The sequence below is a fragment of the Phymastichus coffea genome, unplaced genomic scaffold (assembly GCF_024137745.1).
Source record: "Phymastichus coffea isolate CEN01 unplaced genomic scaffold, Cenicafe_Pcof_1.1 PCOF00012, whole genome shotgun sequence".
Lineage (NCBI taxonomy): Eukaryota > Metazoa > Arthropoda > Insecta > Hymenoptera > Eulophidae > Phymastichus > Phymastichus coffea.
Window position 1 is genome coordinate 6,348,870 of NW_026706823.1, and position 19,491 is coordinate 6,368,360.

Here is a 19,491-nt window from a genome sequence, read left to right on the forward strand (position 1 = left end):
AACAATCTAAAAAATACAAAGTACATTTTGAAGCTTATACCAAGCCCTTCAATATATGATGAAAATATTTCAAAAAATAATGTTTAATTAATTTTTTATAAACAAATGAAAAAAAAACTTTTCAATTTTTTTCATCCATTTTCATATTGGCATAACTTTGTTAAAAATAATCGGATTAAAAAAAAACAAAATGGAGATTAAAGCTATGGTACTCTTCTTTAAAATGCGCGATGCAGAATTCCGGTTCATTTATTTTTTAGGGAATTTTTTAATTTTATGTAAAAAAAATCACATTTTTTTCAACAGCTCATAACTCAAAAACTATGAGTCAAATTAAAAAAATCATAAGAGCAAGAATTATGCGTTATTACTCATCGAATACGAATTCAACGTAAAATATTCAAATTTAAAAAAAAAATTTTTTTTTTTACCAGGAAAAAAAGATTTTTATTTACAATTATTTATTAAACTTTTAGTGAAATGTTATATAATGAGTAATACGACTTGTACGAGTATACGTAGTATTGATTACAATAAATAATGGATAATTTTTACAATCGGTATACAATCTACTTTATAATGGTATCGTACCTATGATAATAGTAGTTCGTATACAATGAATGCACGCATATATATACTTTGATATAAAAGTAAAGACTATAAGTTTTGCCGGATTTCTGCGCCGCAATACACTGCTATGTATATGCGAAACAGTGTCTTGTGTTTACAAAAATTTTTCGTGACCATGGTTCAAGGAGAGTTACAAGTTTAATCGATGATTTACTTAGTTGTCTACGGATCTCGATCGATCGATAACCATGGCCAAGCATTTGACAGAGCAAGTTTGCAAATAATTATTTTGTATAAAACTGGATATAGTAGACAAAAAATAGCAAATGAACTGCAAATCGTTAAAGGCACTGTAGATTACAACATAAAGAAGTTTTTGACTGAACAAAACATCGCTACAAAACCAAAGAAAAAGAAAAGAAAAACTACAGCAAAGAAGATGACTACATAGCGCTTTTGAGTATTCGAAACAGACGTCTCACAGCTCCAGAAATCACGGCTCAAGTTAATGAACATCTGGACACACCAATAAGTGTATCTACTGTTAAAAGAAGACTTGTTGAAAAAGGTTTACACGGCCGAATTGCAAAGAAAAAATCATTATTAAAAAAAGTAAACAAAAAGAAGAGATTGGAATGCTAAAAAATATCGGCTTTGGAATTTAAGTGACTGGAAACGTGTGTTATTGAGTGACGAATCTAAATTCGAAGTTCTTGGTTCTAAACGTCGGACGTATATTCGAAGGCAAAACAACGAAAAATATTTGGAAAGTTGTCTAATTCCATCGGTGAAGCACGGCGGTGGGTTAGTTATGGTATGGGGATGCTTCGGAAATTCAAAAGTCGGTGATTTAAAAAAAGTAGATGGAATTTTGGTAAAGGTGAAGTACAAAAAAATTTTACAATATAATGTGGTTCCGTCTAGTACACGACTCATCGGTCCATCCTTTATTTTTCAACAAGATAAAGATCCGAAGCATACAGCGAAAATGTGTAAAAATTACTTAGCAAATCTTAAGAAAAAAAATACATTACGAGTTACGGAATGGCCATCACAGTCACCGGATCTGAATCCTATAGAATTGTTATGGGAAAAACTTGATCGAAAAGTACGTAAATCATGTCCAACTTCAGCTGCTCATTTATGGGAAATTCTATAAGATGAATGGGAGAAAATAGCAACAGAAACACTAGACAAATTTTTAGAGAGAATGCCACGGTTGTGCGAAGCTGTAATCAAAAGCAAAGGTGGATTCTTTGACGAAAAAAAAAGTTTAAATTTGTTTACTTTGTGATATGTTTATTTAGTTGAATAAAGAAGACCAAAGAAGTTATTTTTTGTGTGACAAATAATTGATAGTTATGATTGTTGTAACTGATCATAATTTATAAAATGAAGTTAATGACTTAAAAATGATTAATTATGTCAATAAGTGAATTTTTGTAATATGTTTATTGTTATTGTTAATGTGTTTAATGATAACGTACTTATGTTTTTTGGTTGTATGAAGTTATTTATAATATGAAATTGATGGCTTGAAGTTCGTTATTATTTTAATAAATCTTCGACGTATTTCACTTTATTTGAATAGTTGTATTTATTTTTTAGTTAATACTTATGTTTATTTGCAACTGTATGTATTACCATAGCTTTAACCTCTATTTTGTTTTTTTTTTAATCCGATTATTTTTAACAAAGTTATGCCAATATGAAAATGGATGAAAAAAATTGAAAAGTTTTTTTTTCATTTGTTTATAAAAAATTAATTAAACATTATTTTTTGAAATATTTTCATCATATATTGAAGGACTTGATACAAGCTTCAAAACGTACTTTCAATTTTTTAGATCGGTTGGTTCCGATTTTTGATGGAGTGGTCAAATTTATGTGAGCGGCAGTGTACGTTTAGCACGACGCAAGAGTGTTTTTGAGAAGCAATGAGGGAATCGACGAGGACAAGATTGGTTTTTTCATGGTTCTATAGCAGTACGGATTTGCGTCATTGGATTCTTTAGATGCTCGTAATACATCTATAAATGGAGTTACACATGTTTTCAATGTCTTTCATTCCATATAATATGATTGTGACGTCATTTTAACCGAAGCTGATTTTTGTGAAGCGCTAACAGCGAAAAGCCGCTGATAAACGACTGAAAACATGATTTATACGTGGTTTTCGTCCGTTAGCTGTTCACGAAATTGAATAACGGTAAAACAAATATGGCCATCGTATTGTACGGGAAAAATCATAAAAGAATATATGTAAGGATCGATAAAATCTTTGATAATTAGCTTTAAAGGTATAAATCATGGGAGGCGGGAGGCCATTTTGGCATGCCTGGCGTAGCCGCCATTGTTATTCTTTTGTTTGCCGCAGAGTAGAAAATAGTAGAAAGATCATACAATACATGTTTTTGATGTATTTTTTCCCGTAGAATGTAATGGTGACATTAGTTTTACCAAAGCTGCCGTTGGTAGAGCGCGAAGGGCCAAAAACTACCACAAAACGAAGTTTTTCGCATCCTTGAAGGTGGCGCACTACTGAAACCGACTTCAAACCAATTTAAGGAGATTTCTTAGATAATTTTTAATATCTTCTGAAAAATGTGTGCCTGTACCTTGATATGACTGAATTTGAGAGGAGTTTGAAGTTTAAAATTTTTTTTTTTTAGGTTAGGTTCCAAAAGTCTGTAATCTTGGAAAAAATCATAGTGAAACTATATTTTCCAGAATTGTGAATGCCGGAAACCCGGTGTCGATATCATTTTGAGATCCGAAGAAAAAAAATAAAATGTAAAAATACCCGCTTCTTGTATCTATATTGTAACGGGGTAGATAACCGTCTTTTTAATTATGCGCGCGATTGCATCGAAGAGCGCGCGGGATTACCTAAACGTTCAAATTCTAAAATCGGAGAGTAGGAGGGAACGGGTGTCAGTCAACAAATTAACACGAAATAATATCAGAATTACAGTCAATATCACATGCGAGATCGTTCATTACCTCTTATTTCTGCAATGTTTTCGGCCCACGTGTATATGTTTACAAAGCGCGCGCGCGACAATAACATGCAGTGTCGGATCGCTCGCCGCTCTTTATTTGCCGAGTTAATACATGCACGCTTCTTATGAAATACGAAAGATGAGTTAATAGCAATTCCAGTAATCGCGAAATTAAGCTGGCCAGCTTACCTTATTAGAAGTCGTACGGTGAACGAGAAAGAAAAAAAATTCGCAACCAAATCTCGGGGAAGTCCGCTTCCATGACCACGCGGTTCTCGCTTTCGATTTCGCCGTCGATGGCGAAACCTAACACTCACACACGCTCACACGCGTTCGTCTCCGTCAGGCGAAGACACGGCTTATCTCTGCTCTAATCAGTTCGTCTCGGCACTCTGGAAAACTCGGTGAAAACTCTCTTTTGTCACTAGCAGCAGCTGAGTGTGCGGGTTCTAATCCTCGACTGGTTCATTTTCATACGCGCACGTTCCGTCTTGTCTCGTGCCGAATACCCTCATTACATTTTCCCGAAACGGTAGGTGCTGCCCTCGCAGGCAGCCGCATGATTGGGCTGTTAGCGCTAATAAGACGTTTAGCGTCACAATATATATATATACGAGGTGTGTTCAAAAAGTACCCGGAATTATCGTTTTTCCAAAAAAATATTTATTTATTCATTTACATCAATGTGGTCCCCTTCAAAGTAATCCCCCCCAGATATAATACACTTATGCCAGCGTTTTTTCCAATCTTCGAAGCACTCTTGATATTCACTTTTTGGTATGTCGTTGAGCACTCTCAGCGATTCGACTTTTATTTCTTCAATCGAGGAAAAACGCCGTTCTTTCATGGGTCTCTTCAACTTTGGGAACAGGAAAAAGTCACACGGAGCCATATCTGGTGAATATGGAGGTTGGGGCACGACTACGGTATTGTTTTTGGCCAAAAAATTACGAACAAGTAACGACGAATGAGCAGGTGCGTTATCGTGATGCAAAAGCCATGAATTGTTTTTCCATAAATCGGGGCGTTTTTTCGGATTGCTTCACGCAAACGTCGCATAACTTCAAGGTAATAATCCTTATTAACCGTACGACCTTGTGATAAGAACTCATGATGCACCACGCCCCTGCAGTCAAAGAAAACTGTAAGCAGAACCTTCACATTTGATCGAACTTGACTTGCTTTTTTCTCTCTTGGTGACGTTGAATGCTTCCACGTGGACGATTGTGCTTTGGTTTCGATATCATAACGGTACACCCATGTTTGATCACCAGTTATGACCCTTTCAAGCGAACTTGGATCGTCGTTGACGTCCTTTAACAGCTCCTGAGCGATGTTCATGCGATTGTTTTTTTGGTCAAAGTTCAGCAGTTTTGGAATGAATTTTGCTGCCACCCGTTTCATGCCCAAAACATTTGAAAAAATGTTATGACATGAGCCAATTGATATGCCAACTTCATCAGTAACTTCTCTAATTGTGATTCGGCGATCATTCAGAACCGTTTTTTCCACTTTTTTCACATTTTCATCGATTGTTGACGTGCTGGGTCGACCGGAGCGTTCATCATCTTCAACGTCTTCGCGGCCATCTTGGAAACGCTTACACCACTCGTAAACACTTGTTTTTTTTATAGCAGACTCACCATAGGCTTTTTGTAACATTTCACACACTTTGTTACACTTTATTTCATTTTTTACGCAAAATTTAATACAAATTCTTTGATCCATTTCTTTTAAAAAACGAAAATCGCCGAGCTCATAGAAACACGTCAAAACTTAGCAACTACCGCAGACAAAGTAAACGGTGAATATAGCTGAAAATTTTATCATACTTCAGGGGCATGTATACCAACACAATAAAAAAAAATTTTGACAATCGGACTCTCCAGACCCGCGAAATTTAAAAACTCCGGGTATTTTTTGAACACACCTCGTATATATATATATATAACCGGTTTTATAATTCCTTCGCCGTTATGATCGAGAGAATTATTTGGTGGACTGCTCGGCAAAAATTATCAGTTGAACGCCACAAGGCAAGTGCAATGTCATATGTGTGGCCAAGCCTCATAATTCGCAATTACAATATATTCGTCTTGTGGCTCGCGTAGAGCGTCGTGGATTGGCGTAGTGAAAGGGCGAAATATGTATACACGAACGCAGCGGAACCGCTGGGAAATGGGAAAAGATTCAGACAATTGAGAAAGACGAAACAAATGCAAATAACATCGGCATTATACAAAAGAAAATATTTAGAGGGTACAAGGCATCATGCGTTAGCAACGCAGCAAAAAGAGAGAGCCTAATCACGAGATGGTACTTACATGTTCGTCGGCCATGCCCTTTCTAAATATCGATGCACTAGTATCTACACTACATTGCCTCGCGGGTTGAATAACTGGTTACAGTGGTGGCGGAATATAGGGCTCTTGAATTAGTTCAGACGCACCGTTGGTTTCTTAGCTAAGTCCGTGCAAGGCACTGCCGTACAATAAAGAAAAAGGCTAAAATTGTCCGCGCGAACAGAGACAGGGGTTGTCAGCCTCAAGTCCACCAGCTAATTGCGGTGTCCCTTCTTTCCCTCAGTCTTAGTCGCGCACGTCCTGACCTGTCGAAACGCTTTCAGCGCGACGTATGTTAGGGCATATTGCTCTCTCTCTCTTTTTCTCTAACACGACTATCTGTTGCTCTCTCTCTCACCTTTCGGCTGCGTCGGCTGCTGTTATATATATTAAGTATAATATAGTATAATATAATAGAATAATAGTTATATTAATACATAAGGGGGGAGAGAGAGACATAACGAATGAAACTTAATATATATATACATATTACTGATAACGTATTAATATAAATAAAAACTACAGTTTCTACAATTTAAGTACAGAAAGTGAATGGTTATAAAATAACTAATTTGTATTGCGTTATATCTGTGTATGTATGTTTTAAGAAAAGAAAAAATTGTGTAGTGTAGCAAAAATATTGTTTTTAATATACTTACGTATAGATATCAGTAAAGAAATTTATGTGGTAAATACCATAAACAGGCTTATGATCCGATGTTCGAACATTACGAATAGAATCATATATAATATCAGTCAACATTACTCCACTTTTGATGAGTTTATGATCGAGATTGCACAAAAAATATTGTAATTTATTTTTATGAAGAATCCTATCTGTGTAAGATGGGGTTCGTCTTTTTTGACTTGAATCTAAAACTTGAGTTCCATAGTCAAATTTATAAGTTGGAGGAAATGTAATATCAGTTTCACAAAATCCTTGTAGTATGCTATTAGTATCCAACAATATTTTTAATTGATCATGAGATGAAATTACAGAAATTTCAGTTGGATAATGTGTTTTGCGAATTAGATTCATTACGTTTTCTCTTGGTAAATTAAGACGAAAATTGAAATCTCCAAAATAAAAAATTACATCGAAGTTAATTCTGAGATCTGAAAAAATATATTATTGTGTTACTATATGAATTTTAGAAAATTTTATAAAATATAATTTGCTAAAATTTTAAAAAGAAAACTAGTAAAAATTATTTATATTTTTTATTTATTCGGCTTTAACATCTGAATTACTCCCTCCACGGGTCAATCTACTTTTGTAATATTTGAAGTGTAATTAATTATTTATTAGGATTAGAGATTCAAATTACATGTTAGTATATTGTATCTAGCTGAGTCTTCTCAAAACAGATCATTAACAAGATAAGTTTGCGTTTTCGTTAAAAAAGCTTAGATAGTACATGAGACAGTAAAATTCATTATTTTTTATGATACATTGATAATATGATATATAATTTCATATTATGATATTATCATAATATGAAATTATGATAATAAGTTGAGAAACACCCTAGAAGAAAACAAAAAAACAAAGAAAGCGAAGCAAACGCACATGAAATCAAAACAAATAATAAATACAGGAAACATCGCTAAACCAAAGTCTCATATGCGCATGCTGCAAGCGGATATATAAACAATGTAAAGTGAGGAAATGAAAACATAATACAAGAGTAGAAAAACCAAAACATGTACAGATTCCTTGAATAATTGTAATAAATAACAAGCCAATTGTTTAACCAACTGTTCGGAGTTCCTGACCATAAAAATTTACACAGCTGGCAACAAAATCCAGCTGTCGATTGGAAGTGCGTGTTTCTACTCTGAAAAAATGTAATTTAACGTTTTTTTACAGTGACGCGTACGGAATTACGGTAATGCTATACTAGATCCCGGGACATCTATGAATTGATGGTAATGACTCCTATAGCAAAGGGGTAACAGAACAACTGCCTATTGTCAAAAATATTCCATTTTCGGACTGAAAATGAATGAATAAAACAATAGCTGCAGCAGAAATGCTAAAAATAATTACTGCTCAAAGGCATATCAAGGGGGTTCAATATTTTAAAAACTTTCAAGTAGATTCTGCCAAATTCACTACATGGAAAACCAGTAGAGATTTTATTGTAACGATGTGTAGAAGCCGTAGCAACTATCACAGCCTCAAGTCATCGCTTGTCAAAATCAACAATTAACGATTCTACTTGTGAATGTGCTCATGACATTCAAGACCTTAATCATGTGGTTTGGCAATGTCCAACTTACGATGAGAAAAGAAAAACTATGGTCCATTCCTTAGTGAGAATGAAACTACTTCTCCCCTTCAATATTAAAAGTCTTCTCGATCAGCCAAACAGTAAAATTGTCTATATAATTTATATGTATCTAAAGAGATCTAAAATATTTCTTTAAGATTACAACAACATTGCAAATATTATATAGCGTAATATGTATTTATACATATACATATTGAGATATTAATTTTTTAGAAGAGAGAAATTTTTGCTCTTTCCGAATCGGGATCTAAATTATAGGTTCCTATTCAAAAAATTCTTTTACCTTCAAATGACCTTAAAAATAAATCTCAAGGTCAAATCCGATTTCTGGGAAAGGTGTCCCTCATTGTTCCCAAACAACTTTTGTCTGAACAATTTTTTTGTAGAATGCTAACCATAGAAAATTTCGGGGTGGTTCCTTTAAAATGGGTCACCCTGTACTCGTATATCAGTTTTGTGAATACTTTATCGGTAACTAAATAAACTTTCTTATTTTAATCACAAACTCTATCACTTTGGTAGTAAAAACATGTCTTTTTCAATAATAAAATTAAGTTTATAAATTAATGGTTAAATAGATTAAATAAACACCACGACATTCATTTACTACAAATTCTTAGACTCGTGTTGTCCATATTTCTTTTCTTTTAACTCTTTTCTAGCTACAAAAATTTTGTGCAATATAGCTTTATTTATTTTCATTTTAATTTTGCATCCTTTGCCAAACATTTTGAAGACAGTATCTATAATTACAAAAGGTGTTATAAAGAAAAGGCAAATGTAGTTTTACTAGTACTTAAAGTTATTGTAATACCATAGATGTAATTCTTAGTTTCAGGATCAATTTCTCGCGCTACAACCATAATTGAGTTACAATTGGGAGCATTGCCAGTTACTGAATGAGCCGCTCAATATTGAATGTCAAATACATTGTCAATCAATCCAGATGTATAAGTATGTACATTCGTCTTCGTCAAATTATTCAAAATTCTGTTAAACAATGGCAATGCTTTATGGGAAAAGTTAGAGTGCAAAATAACAAATGAAATAATGTTTTTTTTTTCGTTCAAAAATTGCATTATAATATTTGTCGAATTTTGTGATCTTTCTTAATTTACAAGTAAACAAAGTAAACTTAGAGAGGTGCCGTCACTGACCTTTTTGTAGACAATTTAATAAGAAACAACTTTTATTTGAAACTTTTATTGGTAAAATCAGTAGTTTTCAAACCGCAGAGCGAAATGTGGAAAAAATGACGAAAAAAATTCTCAATAACAAATTTAATTGTTTATTACTAGTTTTCTTAACAAAACTTGTTTATTGTTGCTAAATTATCGTTATACGCACTTATCTAAACCATTCAAGGCTTATAGAAATGTTAATAACATAACAAGCTATATGCTAAGCTTGTAGAAAGAGGAGCGCGGGGAAAAAGTGTACGAAAGAGCTGTAATCGTATCTTTTCCGTTCTCTCTTTCGTTACAAAAAATCTTTCGAATTTCGTGACGGCCGAGAGCGTTACATTTTTACGGAAAGGACCCCCCCCCCCTCCCGCAACCTCACATAAAGAACTTTGTTCCAAAAATCACCAGCATTTTCGATGAAAACGAGATGAATAGTCAATTCAAATACATTCGTTCGATACATAAATGAAAAAGATCCCTCATGTTACGCAAATATGTAACTGAGGCCAAGTTTATGGGTGGCTAGATTATAGTTATGGGGCATTAGAATTTCTTTTTATAAATGGCCATATATATGCTCTAACATATCATATCGATATATAAGTGAATATTCAGGATTATACTTGGAAAAAAAAACCAAGCTGGAAAAAATACCAACAACAATAGAGTAAGAAAGGATTAGACATATTTATGCAATGTAGATCGGTAGTCGGGGCAGGATAGAGACCAAAAGTACTATGGATCTATAGTAGAGCCATACTGGTACTGAAGCTGGTCTACGCAGCATAGTATGGTGAAAGATCACAGAAAAGATAACTGTAAGCCAAGTCGTGGACTACAAACAGGCCGTTACCATGAGAAAGATCTTCGAATTGAAGGGTTGCACATCCATGACCGCTGTTAGAATAATGATGGATAAGACAGATAATGTGCGTCAAGGACTGAAGAAAGTACAAAGATAGGCACGCACCCATTTGCAAAATTCTGAGGAAAAGTAACATTTCAAGTGTACAGTACGGCAGAATAGAGAAAATTAGCAAATTTGGGAAACGTTTTAAAACGGATATATATCTAAAAGGGAAAAATGGAAAAAGAACGAAACCCTGGAACATGGAGACATGTGGTTGACAGATGGATCCAAATCTGACAAAGGCACAGGATTTGGCGTACGTAGACGTAGGTAAGGATAAGATGTAGTCTATGGCCTGAGAGAATACAACACTATCTTTTAAGCGGAAATGACCGCTATAAAGATGTGTTCTTTGATCCTGGTACAATAAACAACGGAAAACAGAGTTATTAAAATCTGCACTGCAGGTAAGCCTCAATAAAGATACTTGAGAATCCGGTCAGGTCAGCACTGGTCAACGAGACGAAAAAAGTACTGAATGATCTGACCATAAGGAACTCAATTAAAATCACGCGTGTACTTAGACACTCGGTGTACAAAGAACATAAAATTTAACGTCATTAATCAAACATCATGACTTCAAATTTTTTTTTTCCATATGAAATACACAGAAAAAATTCAATAAAAATTCAGATAAAAAGTCAGTGAAAATTGAGCTATTTGGGGCGTAATGGGTTAAATCGGTAATCAATTCTATGAGAAAAATTATGAAGAAACTAATATAAAACTCTTTGTAATTTTGTGTCGTAACATAGTCTGAGTCATTGGGAATTTTTTATCTAAGTATGAATCAATAACATAGAAAAAATTTTCCAGTTCACGATTGATAATCATCACATTCTAATTTGTTATCTCTAATAATCATTTGGTTATTTGTAATGATGATCATATCTATACAGAACCTAATCCATAAAGTCGACTGCCGATATTTAGTTTTTTGAAATAGAGAAATTTTTGATAATTTTTTTTTTTTTTTTTTATTTTTTTTTTTTTTATTTAACGTCGCTCTATTTATGCTTCATCAGTGCTAATCAGCAACGGAGGTTTTTTCAGTGGTGCTTGTATCAATCAGCAGGAACTGGGAATCGAACCCGGGCCTACCGGGTTTTTTTTTTTTTTTTTTTTTTTGTTTTTGATAATTTATTTAAATAACTTTTTATAAACAATTGCAAATATGAAAAGAAAAAAAGGGTAATTTTTTTTTCAGCTATGACATTGATGCAATAGTTAGTTTGAGGCTATCTCAGCTAATTTCGGCTTGGGTTCATATAATTAACATTTTCTTACAAATGATTAATAATGATTCAATTATTAAAAACACTTTATGTAGTTGAAAAAAAAATTGAATGCAATTCCAAATAGACATTCATATATTTATAAGTTTATTGATATTTCAAGTTTTGTTTAATTATATTTAATAATTTCTTTGACCAAAATCAATTAGTATTTTTATAAAAATATTGTATAGGCATCAAAATCAAATTGCAAATCAATTTTTTAATGTTTAAGTTTTCACTGATCTTTGAATTCTTAAATTATTTTGATCTTTTATTTGTACTAAAACTTCTTAATCAGATTCTTTCTTGCTTTGATTATTATTAAACTTTTGAGAGAACTTTAACTGAATTGAACTTGGAACTTTGAAAATTTGAATGTTTATTTTTCACAGATAACAAGTAGCGATACAATTTTATAGTTTTTTTCTTCATAGATTTTTATATATTTGAAAGCTTTTCTTCAAATTCTTTCATTTTCTGACATAATGTTGATCACATTGTCTAATCCTCTCAACATGTTTGATTGCAATGGCACATAATCATTTGAATTATCTATACATAATATTTTTAATTCTCCTGTTAGGAATTTAATCAAATTACCTGAGCCATTCAGGCAAATTATAAAATTTGATTCAAGTTTTATATTCAGATGTTGAATTGTATCAATCCTAACATTTGTGACAAAATTTTTTGACAATAGCGCACTAATATATTATGTTTTTTCGTTATTTGAATTTGAATGGATGAGTAAGACTTGTTTATGTGCACATAAATTAGGAGACATGGTTTCAACAGTTGTATCAAGATGTAGCAATTATCATAACCTAATTTATTTTCAGTAACCTAATTTATTTTCAACAACATGTATCTAAATAGCAGTATTTGAAACTGTTGATAAAACTGCACCATATACTTGGTTTTGATTCTCAATAGGCACAATATATTTAAAAAAACTCTCTTATTATATTCATGTATACATTTTATATTAGCTGGAGCTTTTAAACTTGAAACTTTGAAAATTCAAATGTTTGCTTATCACAATTTACAAGTACTAATACCATTTTATGATTTTTCACTTGATAGATTACCGTATATTGAAAGCCTTTTCTTTTCAAGTTTTTGCACATTTTGATAATTAAAATAAATAACATATCTCTTCTTTGTCTACCGCTTCCAAAAGCTTTAAGTTCCTCACTCTATTTTTTGAACTATTGTTCAATACTTTTTCATTTTTTTCTAGCCTATTGCTTAATTTCTTATTTTCATCTTTACTTTCTTCTTCTTCTAATTCTATTACTTTTTCTTTGCTCTTTTTTAATTCTATGTTTGCAACTGAATTCTCATTTTTTTTTATTTGAAAAAATCTGATTATTTTTGTTTTTTACAATTTTCCTAGAGTTTTTTGTCACATATAATTTACAGTATTTCATATAAGCTTTTAATGATTGCCTCATTGAAATCCAATCTGGAATCAAATATAAAAGTAATACAAGTGAATAAGTAATATTAATCATATAAAATTGGTTTCTCACCTCCGTGAGCAAGAATTTTTACAATTTTTTCAATATCTGCTCTTTGCAATTTTTTTTAAGCCTGCTGAATTGGCTGTTATCTCACAACGAATTGGCCACATAACTTCAATCTTTTTATTTTCTTGTATCACTAATCTCAAATTTTTCTCATATTTAACAGGTAACCACGCCGCAAAACCAACACCGAATTAATTTCGCATTAATAAAACTAACCAAAATGCATTCTTCATAATCTATATCACTCAATTGATTTCTCATTTTTATATTTCTAGATCTTGTCACGTCGATACAAAGAATAAGTACGTGACGAATTATGATAAGTAAATAACGGGTTATGGTAACAAACTGAGTATCGGTAATTTAATTTCCTATGATATCAACCTTCCCGGGAACATTTGTAATCTATCTAGCGGGATAGATTAGTCTAAGCACGTCTCCATAATATTTCCGCGAATATTACTCACCGCTTATTAATTCGGCGAAAACACAGGAAGGGGTACATCAGCCTACGGTATAAAAAGGCTGGATCAGGATCCGCAAAAGATAGTACAGTTCAGCAGTTTGGCAGTTCAGAGCAATTCAGTTCGCACAGCATACGTTTCGCGCAGTACTAATTGAGTTATTTTTTTAAGTCTAACTATCCGGCTACTCAGAACCGGAATGATACTCTGCTAAGTATTATAAAAATTGTCTTTAAACAATAAATCGTAAAGCAAGCGCAAACACCTGAGACTGTTTGTAAAAACCTCTTCTGAAATCCAATCATAATAAGGTAAGAAACTAAGTTATCTACTTAAACGCGCTACATATAATAAAGGCGCTATCCCTTTAACCAACCTCTCACGGTGCGCTGGAAGTGCCTTTAAATCGAAGGTGAAGAGCACATCCAATTTTATTGCATAAATAGATTCTACGGTACTTACTGAGTAACTCTCTGCAAAAATTAAAATAATCCCCAGGGCCGTTTTTATTTTTTTTTAGTTTTAAGCTTAGAAAATCAAATATTGAGACGTACACAAAAATTTGACGGAGCGTGGTCGGTGAAATAATTCGATGATGTAGAAAAAATCGTATAACATTTTATTAACTGAATAATTAACATCTGCGGACTGTATGTGCACATCTATATCAAATCTATACATATATACATATGTGTGTATATTTGAAATATATACATTAAATATCCAATAACAAACTATAACAAACAAAGAATAACGAACTATATATGTTGACTATTATATTCTTGCACCGCTTTGAGTAAATTGGCAGCATAATTTTCGTGGGATTTATTCAACTTATATTTCTTCCAAGTGTTTTCAAAATCAGAGTGAACAGACTCCACTGCTTGTTCACTGAAATAACCGAGTCCTCTTTGAGCTTTATCACAAAAATATTTGACATGAAAGAACACTGCGTGTACTTTTGGAATGATACTTATATTTAAATCTTCGTAACTTTTTTTAAAATTATCGATGTATAAACTGAAATTTGGATCAAGTTTAACTGTAAAACAAGAATCGACTACTATGCAAAAATCTTCGAAGCACTTAACAAATTTCAAACAACCAATGAACTCGAGTTTCTAGTTTTGCTGGAAATGCGTGTCACAGTCTATTAAAGAAGGTAGACATTTTGCGCTCGATTGCAGACATTGGTTGTTTGAAATTTGTTAAGTGTTTCGAAGATTTTTGCAAAGTAGTCGATTCTTGTTTTACAGTTGAACTTGATCCAAATTTCAGTTTATACATCGATAATTTTTAAAAAAGTTACGAAGATTTAAATATAAGTATCATTCCAAAAGTACACGCAGTGTTCTTTCATGTCAAATATTTTTGTGATAAAGCTCAAAGAGGACTCGGTTATTTCAGTGAACAAGCAGTGGAGTCTGTTCACTCTGATTTTGAAAACACTTGGAAGAAATATAAGTTGAATAAATCCCACGAAAATTATGCTGCCAATTTACTCAAAGCGGTGCAAGAATATAATAGTCAACATATATAGTTCGTTATTCTTTGTTTGTTATAGTTTGTTATTGGATATTTAATGTATATATTTCAAATATACACACATATGTATATATGTATAGATTTGATATAGATGTGCACATACAGTCCGCAGATGTTAATTATTCAGTTAATAAAATGTTATACGATTTTTTCTACATCATCGAATTATTTCACCGACCACGCTCCGTCAAATTTTTGTGTACGTCTCAATATTTGATTTTCTAAGCTTAAAACTAAAAAAAAATAAAAACGGCCCTGGGGATTATTTTAATTTTTGCAGAGAGTTACTCAGTAAGTACCGTAGAATCTATTTATGCAATAAAATTGGATGTGCTCTTCACCTTCGATTTAAAGGCACTTCCAGCGCACCGTGCTCTACTTAACTCCTGACTAAGATCCAACTTTTACCAACGCGACAGTATTTGTATACATTATTACGTCTAGCAGTAACATCTCCTCGCCTAGACATAACAATTAGGGGCCCCTCATTTCTTGGTAATTAGGATCTTATCGCAAAAAATTACAATGGTCGAAACACCTTCCGAACGAAAACTAATTACACTCAAAATACTAACAAAAAAAATTAGCGAAATAGAACCAAGCTTTACAACGAACAGGGAACCTACGCTTACAGAATGTCTCACATATCTGCATCAAAGATATCCACACACCGAAACAAAGCAAATTACCCGAGTCGAAGAATTACAAAGATTAAAATATAATTTACAAGACTACATTGATACAAATCCGCTGGACTTTCTATGTAAAGATGACCTAATATTCGACATCCTCATTGAAATGACTAGTAAAAATTTAAATCCAGCATTCCTCCTTAACGCTATTACGGATATAAATTTTGAAAAATTAAAATTAGATAAAACTGAAATTCCATTACTCGAACTCATCGAAAATCAAACGTGTTACGAGACAGCAATTGAAAATTCAGACACGTATAACGCGCCCACTACAAACGTATCTATAACTAACACACCGTCCACTTCCAAATCACCAGAAATGACTCATAATAAATCGGAGAAAGTAGATTTCACTCCAACTGGACATTTTGCCTCTACAAACAAAACTAATTTTGCAAGCAGCCTATTTACTACGTATTATACGCCGGGGACTTTCAGAACAGGACTAATGAATTCCACACAAAACATAGTATCGCCAATAAAAAATTTTAGCTTGAAGGACGCTGTTAACTTAGTACCTAAGTTCGACGGATTTAACATACCCTTACACTTATTTATCGACGGTTGTCGAGAGGTACGCAGCATAATCCCGACAATCAATGAAAATGATCTCACCAAGTTAATTAAAATTAAACTAAACGGTGAAGCACTTAAGAGCGTGCAAGGAAAAACATTTGATAATGTAGAACAAATGATTAAATTTTTAGACCTACTGTTCGAATCAGCAAAAACTTGTAATCAATTAACAGGCGAATTAGCAACCTTAAAACAAAAACGTGGTGAGAATGTAGTCACATTTTCTAATAGAGTTAAAACAGTAGCTGACGAACTTTTTGAAGCAGCAGTAAGGGAAAATTCAAACTATGCTGGATTTAAAAGCCAACTTGAAAAAGACAAAGTGAAATTCTTCATCCGCGGTTTATATTGGGTCATCAAAGCACGTATGGGGGAAGCCGAAAATTTAGAATTAGCTACAACTAAAACAATGGAAATTGAACGAGAATTCAACGTACAGGAACCTGAGGAAATAACCGAAACAGTAAAAGCGCTAATCCAACCTAAAATAGAGCCCGTTCGATTAATGAAAGCGGAAGATACTAACACCTGCCAAATTTGCAATAGGCCAAAACACACAGCTAAAGACTGTTGGTATCGGATACCGCAGAATCAAAATCAAACTCGGCCAACTACGCGACAGCAACGGCAGCAATCCAAACAGCATCCGTGGGCGGAGCCTCGCGCGGCGGCTAACAATAGCACTAATCCCCACTCCAACCATCAGCCACTTTAGGCCGCCCAAAATCAAGTAAAAACAAGCGCCCCAGTCAATTTAAATTCGCAAGAAAAATTGCAACAAATTAATTCCTCGATTTGCAATTACTGTAAAGAAACTGGACATTGGAAGAGTGATTGCGAAAAACGAAAACTCAGAAATCAAAAATTACAACAGGCGGAAAAAGACAAGGGTTACCAGACACTCGGCGCTGCCCGGGAGCCCCTGTAAATACAGCACCTCAAACGCCGCACGCACAAAAAATCATCCTTTTACATTTTAAGGAGGCTCCAGCGAGCACATCCGAAGTCAAACTTAGTTTTCAAAATCAAATTGTATACTACAACCTTAATCCATACTAAATAATCTTACAATAATTTTTAAAGCAATATTATTGCAAAATATACAAGTATAGACTTATATTTTGTTTATTACTAAAAAAACAGTCACCTATTTGATCTTTTTTTCAACCGACCAATGGGCGATCAGTTTTGAGCGATTTAACTCTTCTGCGCATGCAACGGTGTATACCCAACCTCTTATCGCTGTAAACGAAGGCGCGCGGTCGTGTTGTTGTGTTTTTGCGTTTTGTTGGTGATTGGATGAGAATCTTAGATTTGATTTTGAAATGAACGAGGAAAGTTGTGACGTGAATAAAAAGATATGGAGAAATACCGAAAGAATAAAAAGTAGGTCGGTGCAAAGGCCAGTTCAAGAAAAAAGCGGTAAAGAGAAAAAATAGCAACAAAGGCAACGATAGTGAGAAAAAGAACGCCAAGAGGTTATGTCGAGTATGTATACCTGTACATAGTTTAGATATTCACAGTGTTATGTATGATGTTTATGAAGCACGATGGAGTTTTCTCAGTGTAATAGTATTTGATATTTTTTGTAGGATAATGAAGGTAGGAGTGTTAACATACCAGTTGCAGCAGATAATTTGGCTAGCAGAGGAATAGTCGAAACAAATATGTCAGACACGGGTAGCAAACAAAATATTGACACTGTTGACAGAAACAACAAGCGTAAGGTGTGAGATGTAATTAATTATCATGTTTATAAAGCACATGGACAAGAGTTTCCTTAGTAAATAGTATTTGAAATGTTTTTTAGGATAATGCAGATGCAAGTAGTACAATACCACTTGCAGCAGATGTTTTAGCTGGGAGAGAAATTGTTAAATTAAGTATACTGGCTGATGAAATGTGGTGCTCAGTCTGTAATATACCTCTTTCTTTTCGCTTTACCAAAAGGAAACTACAAAAAGGTTTAGCATGCATTTATGATATAGAATGCTACCAATGCTCTACAATCAAGGCCATACGTACTAGTAAAACCTTCAGGACAGGCAACAAAGTCTTGTATGAAGTAAATGCAAAAGCTTCACTTGGTAAATATATTGTATTTTTCATGGTCAACGATATTTAGGAAAATTAATTAAAGAAATAAAAAGATTAATTATTTATAATATATATTTTTTATAGGTTTAATTGATGCAGGTTCAGGCGAGACACAATTCAACTTACTACTATCTGCTATGAATATTGATACTGTATCAGATACTTTGCTAAAGCGTTATGAACGAATTGTAGGACTCAAATTGGAAGAACTTGCTCAGGAATCTTGTCTCGAAGCTCTACAAGAAGAGATAAATTTAACCAGCAAAGCCAATGATATTGTAACTGACAAGTAGGATATCAAGTTGATCTAACTTTGAATTGTTTTTTTTAATGAACTTGGGACTACATTAGTGAAATAATCATGAATTTATAAGATTTTTTTTTTTCGTAATAGAAATTAATTTCAGTTTTGATTTTTACATTTGTTATTGATAAAGTTTACATTATCAACTCCATCAATCATTGTTCACTTATTGTAATTTTTTTTAATTACAAATGCTTTTAATTCTTTTTTTAAGGCTTTATACATCCACTAAACAATATCTTTAATTTTGTTTTTTTTATACATGTCAATTTATAATTACCATAATTGTTGTGAGTGTGATTATTTGTAAGATATAGAATAAGAGAATACTTTTCATACAAATATTTTTGTATCGTGTAATCTGTAATCGTATGGAACTTTAAGATTTTTTTAAATAAAAAATTCCAAAATAAATACAAGGTTGCTACTATACTTGAATTTCGTAAATCCTATTTTATTTGCAGCAAAGTATCAGGTAAATTCGGTCTATCATTTGGCTACGACGCAGCTTGGCAAAGGAGAGGAACTGGACGATCTTATAATAGCTTATCTGGTAAAAAAAAAAAAAGAAACGAAATGTTTATTTTGGTGCAAAATTTTTTTCCACGTCTCCTTTTTAATAAAATGAACAAATTCATATTTTTCTAAATAAAAATAAAACAGTACGTTGGTTGAAAATTAAATAAGGAAGTGTGGGGAAAA

At 33.0% G+C, this 19,491-nt stretch overlaps 1 protein-coding gene across 1 annotated transcript in view; it reads right to left on the minus strand.

The window, feature by feature from the left end:
* Nucleotides 1-19,491, minus strand: part of LOC131672745 (inositol polyphosphate 5-phosphatase E) — a 229,977-nt gene that overhangs the window by 69,059 nt on the left and 141,427 nt on the right. Inside the window, exon 3 of the mRNA XM_058950173.1 lies at nt 6,574-7,030. Within this exon, the coding sequence (XP_058806156.1) occupies nt 6,574-7,030 (457 nt within the window). The remainder of the gene's footprint in view (nt 1-6,573; nt 7,031-19,491) is intronic.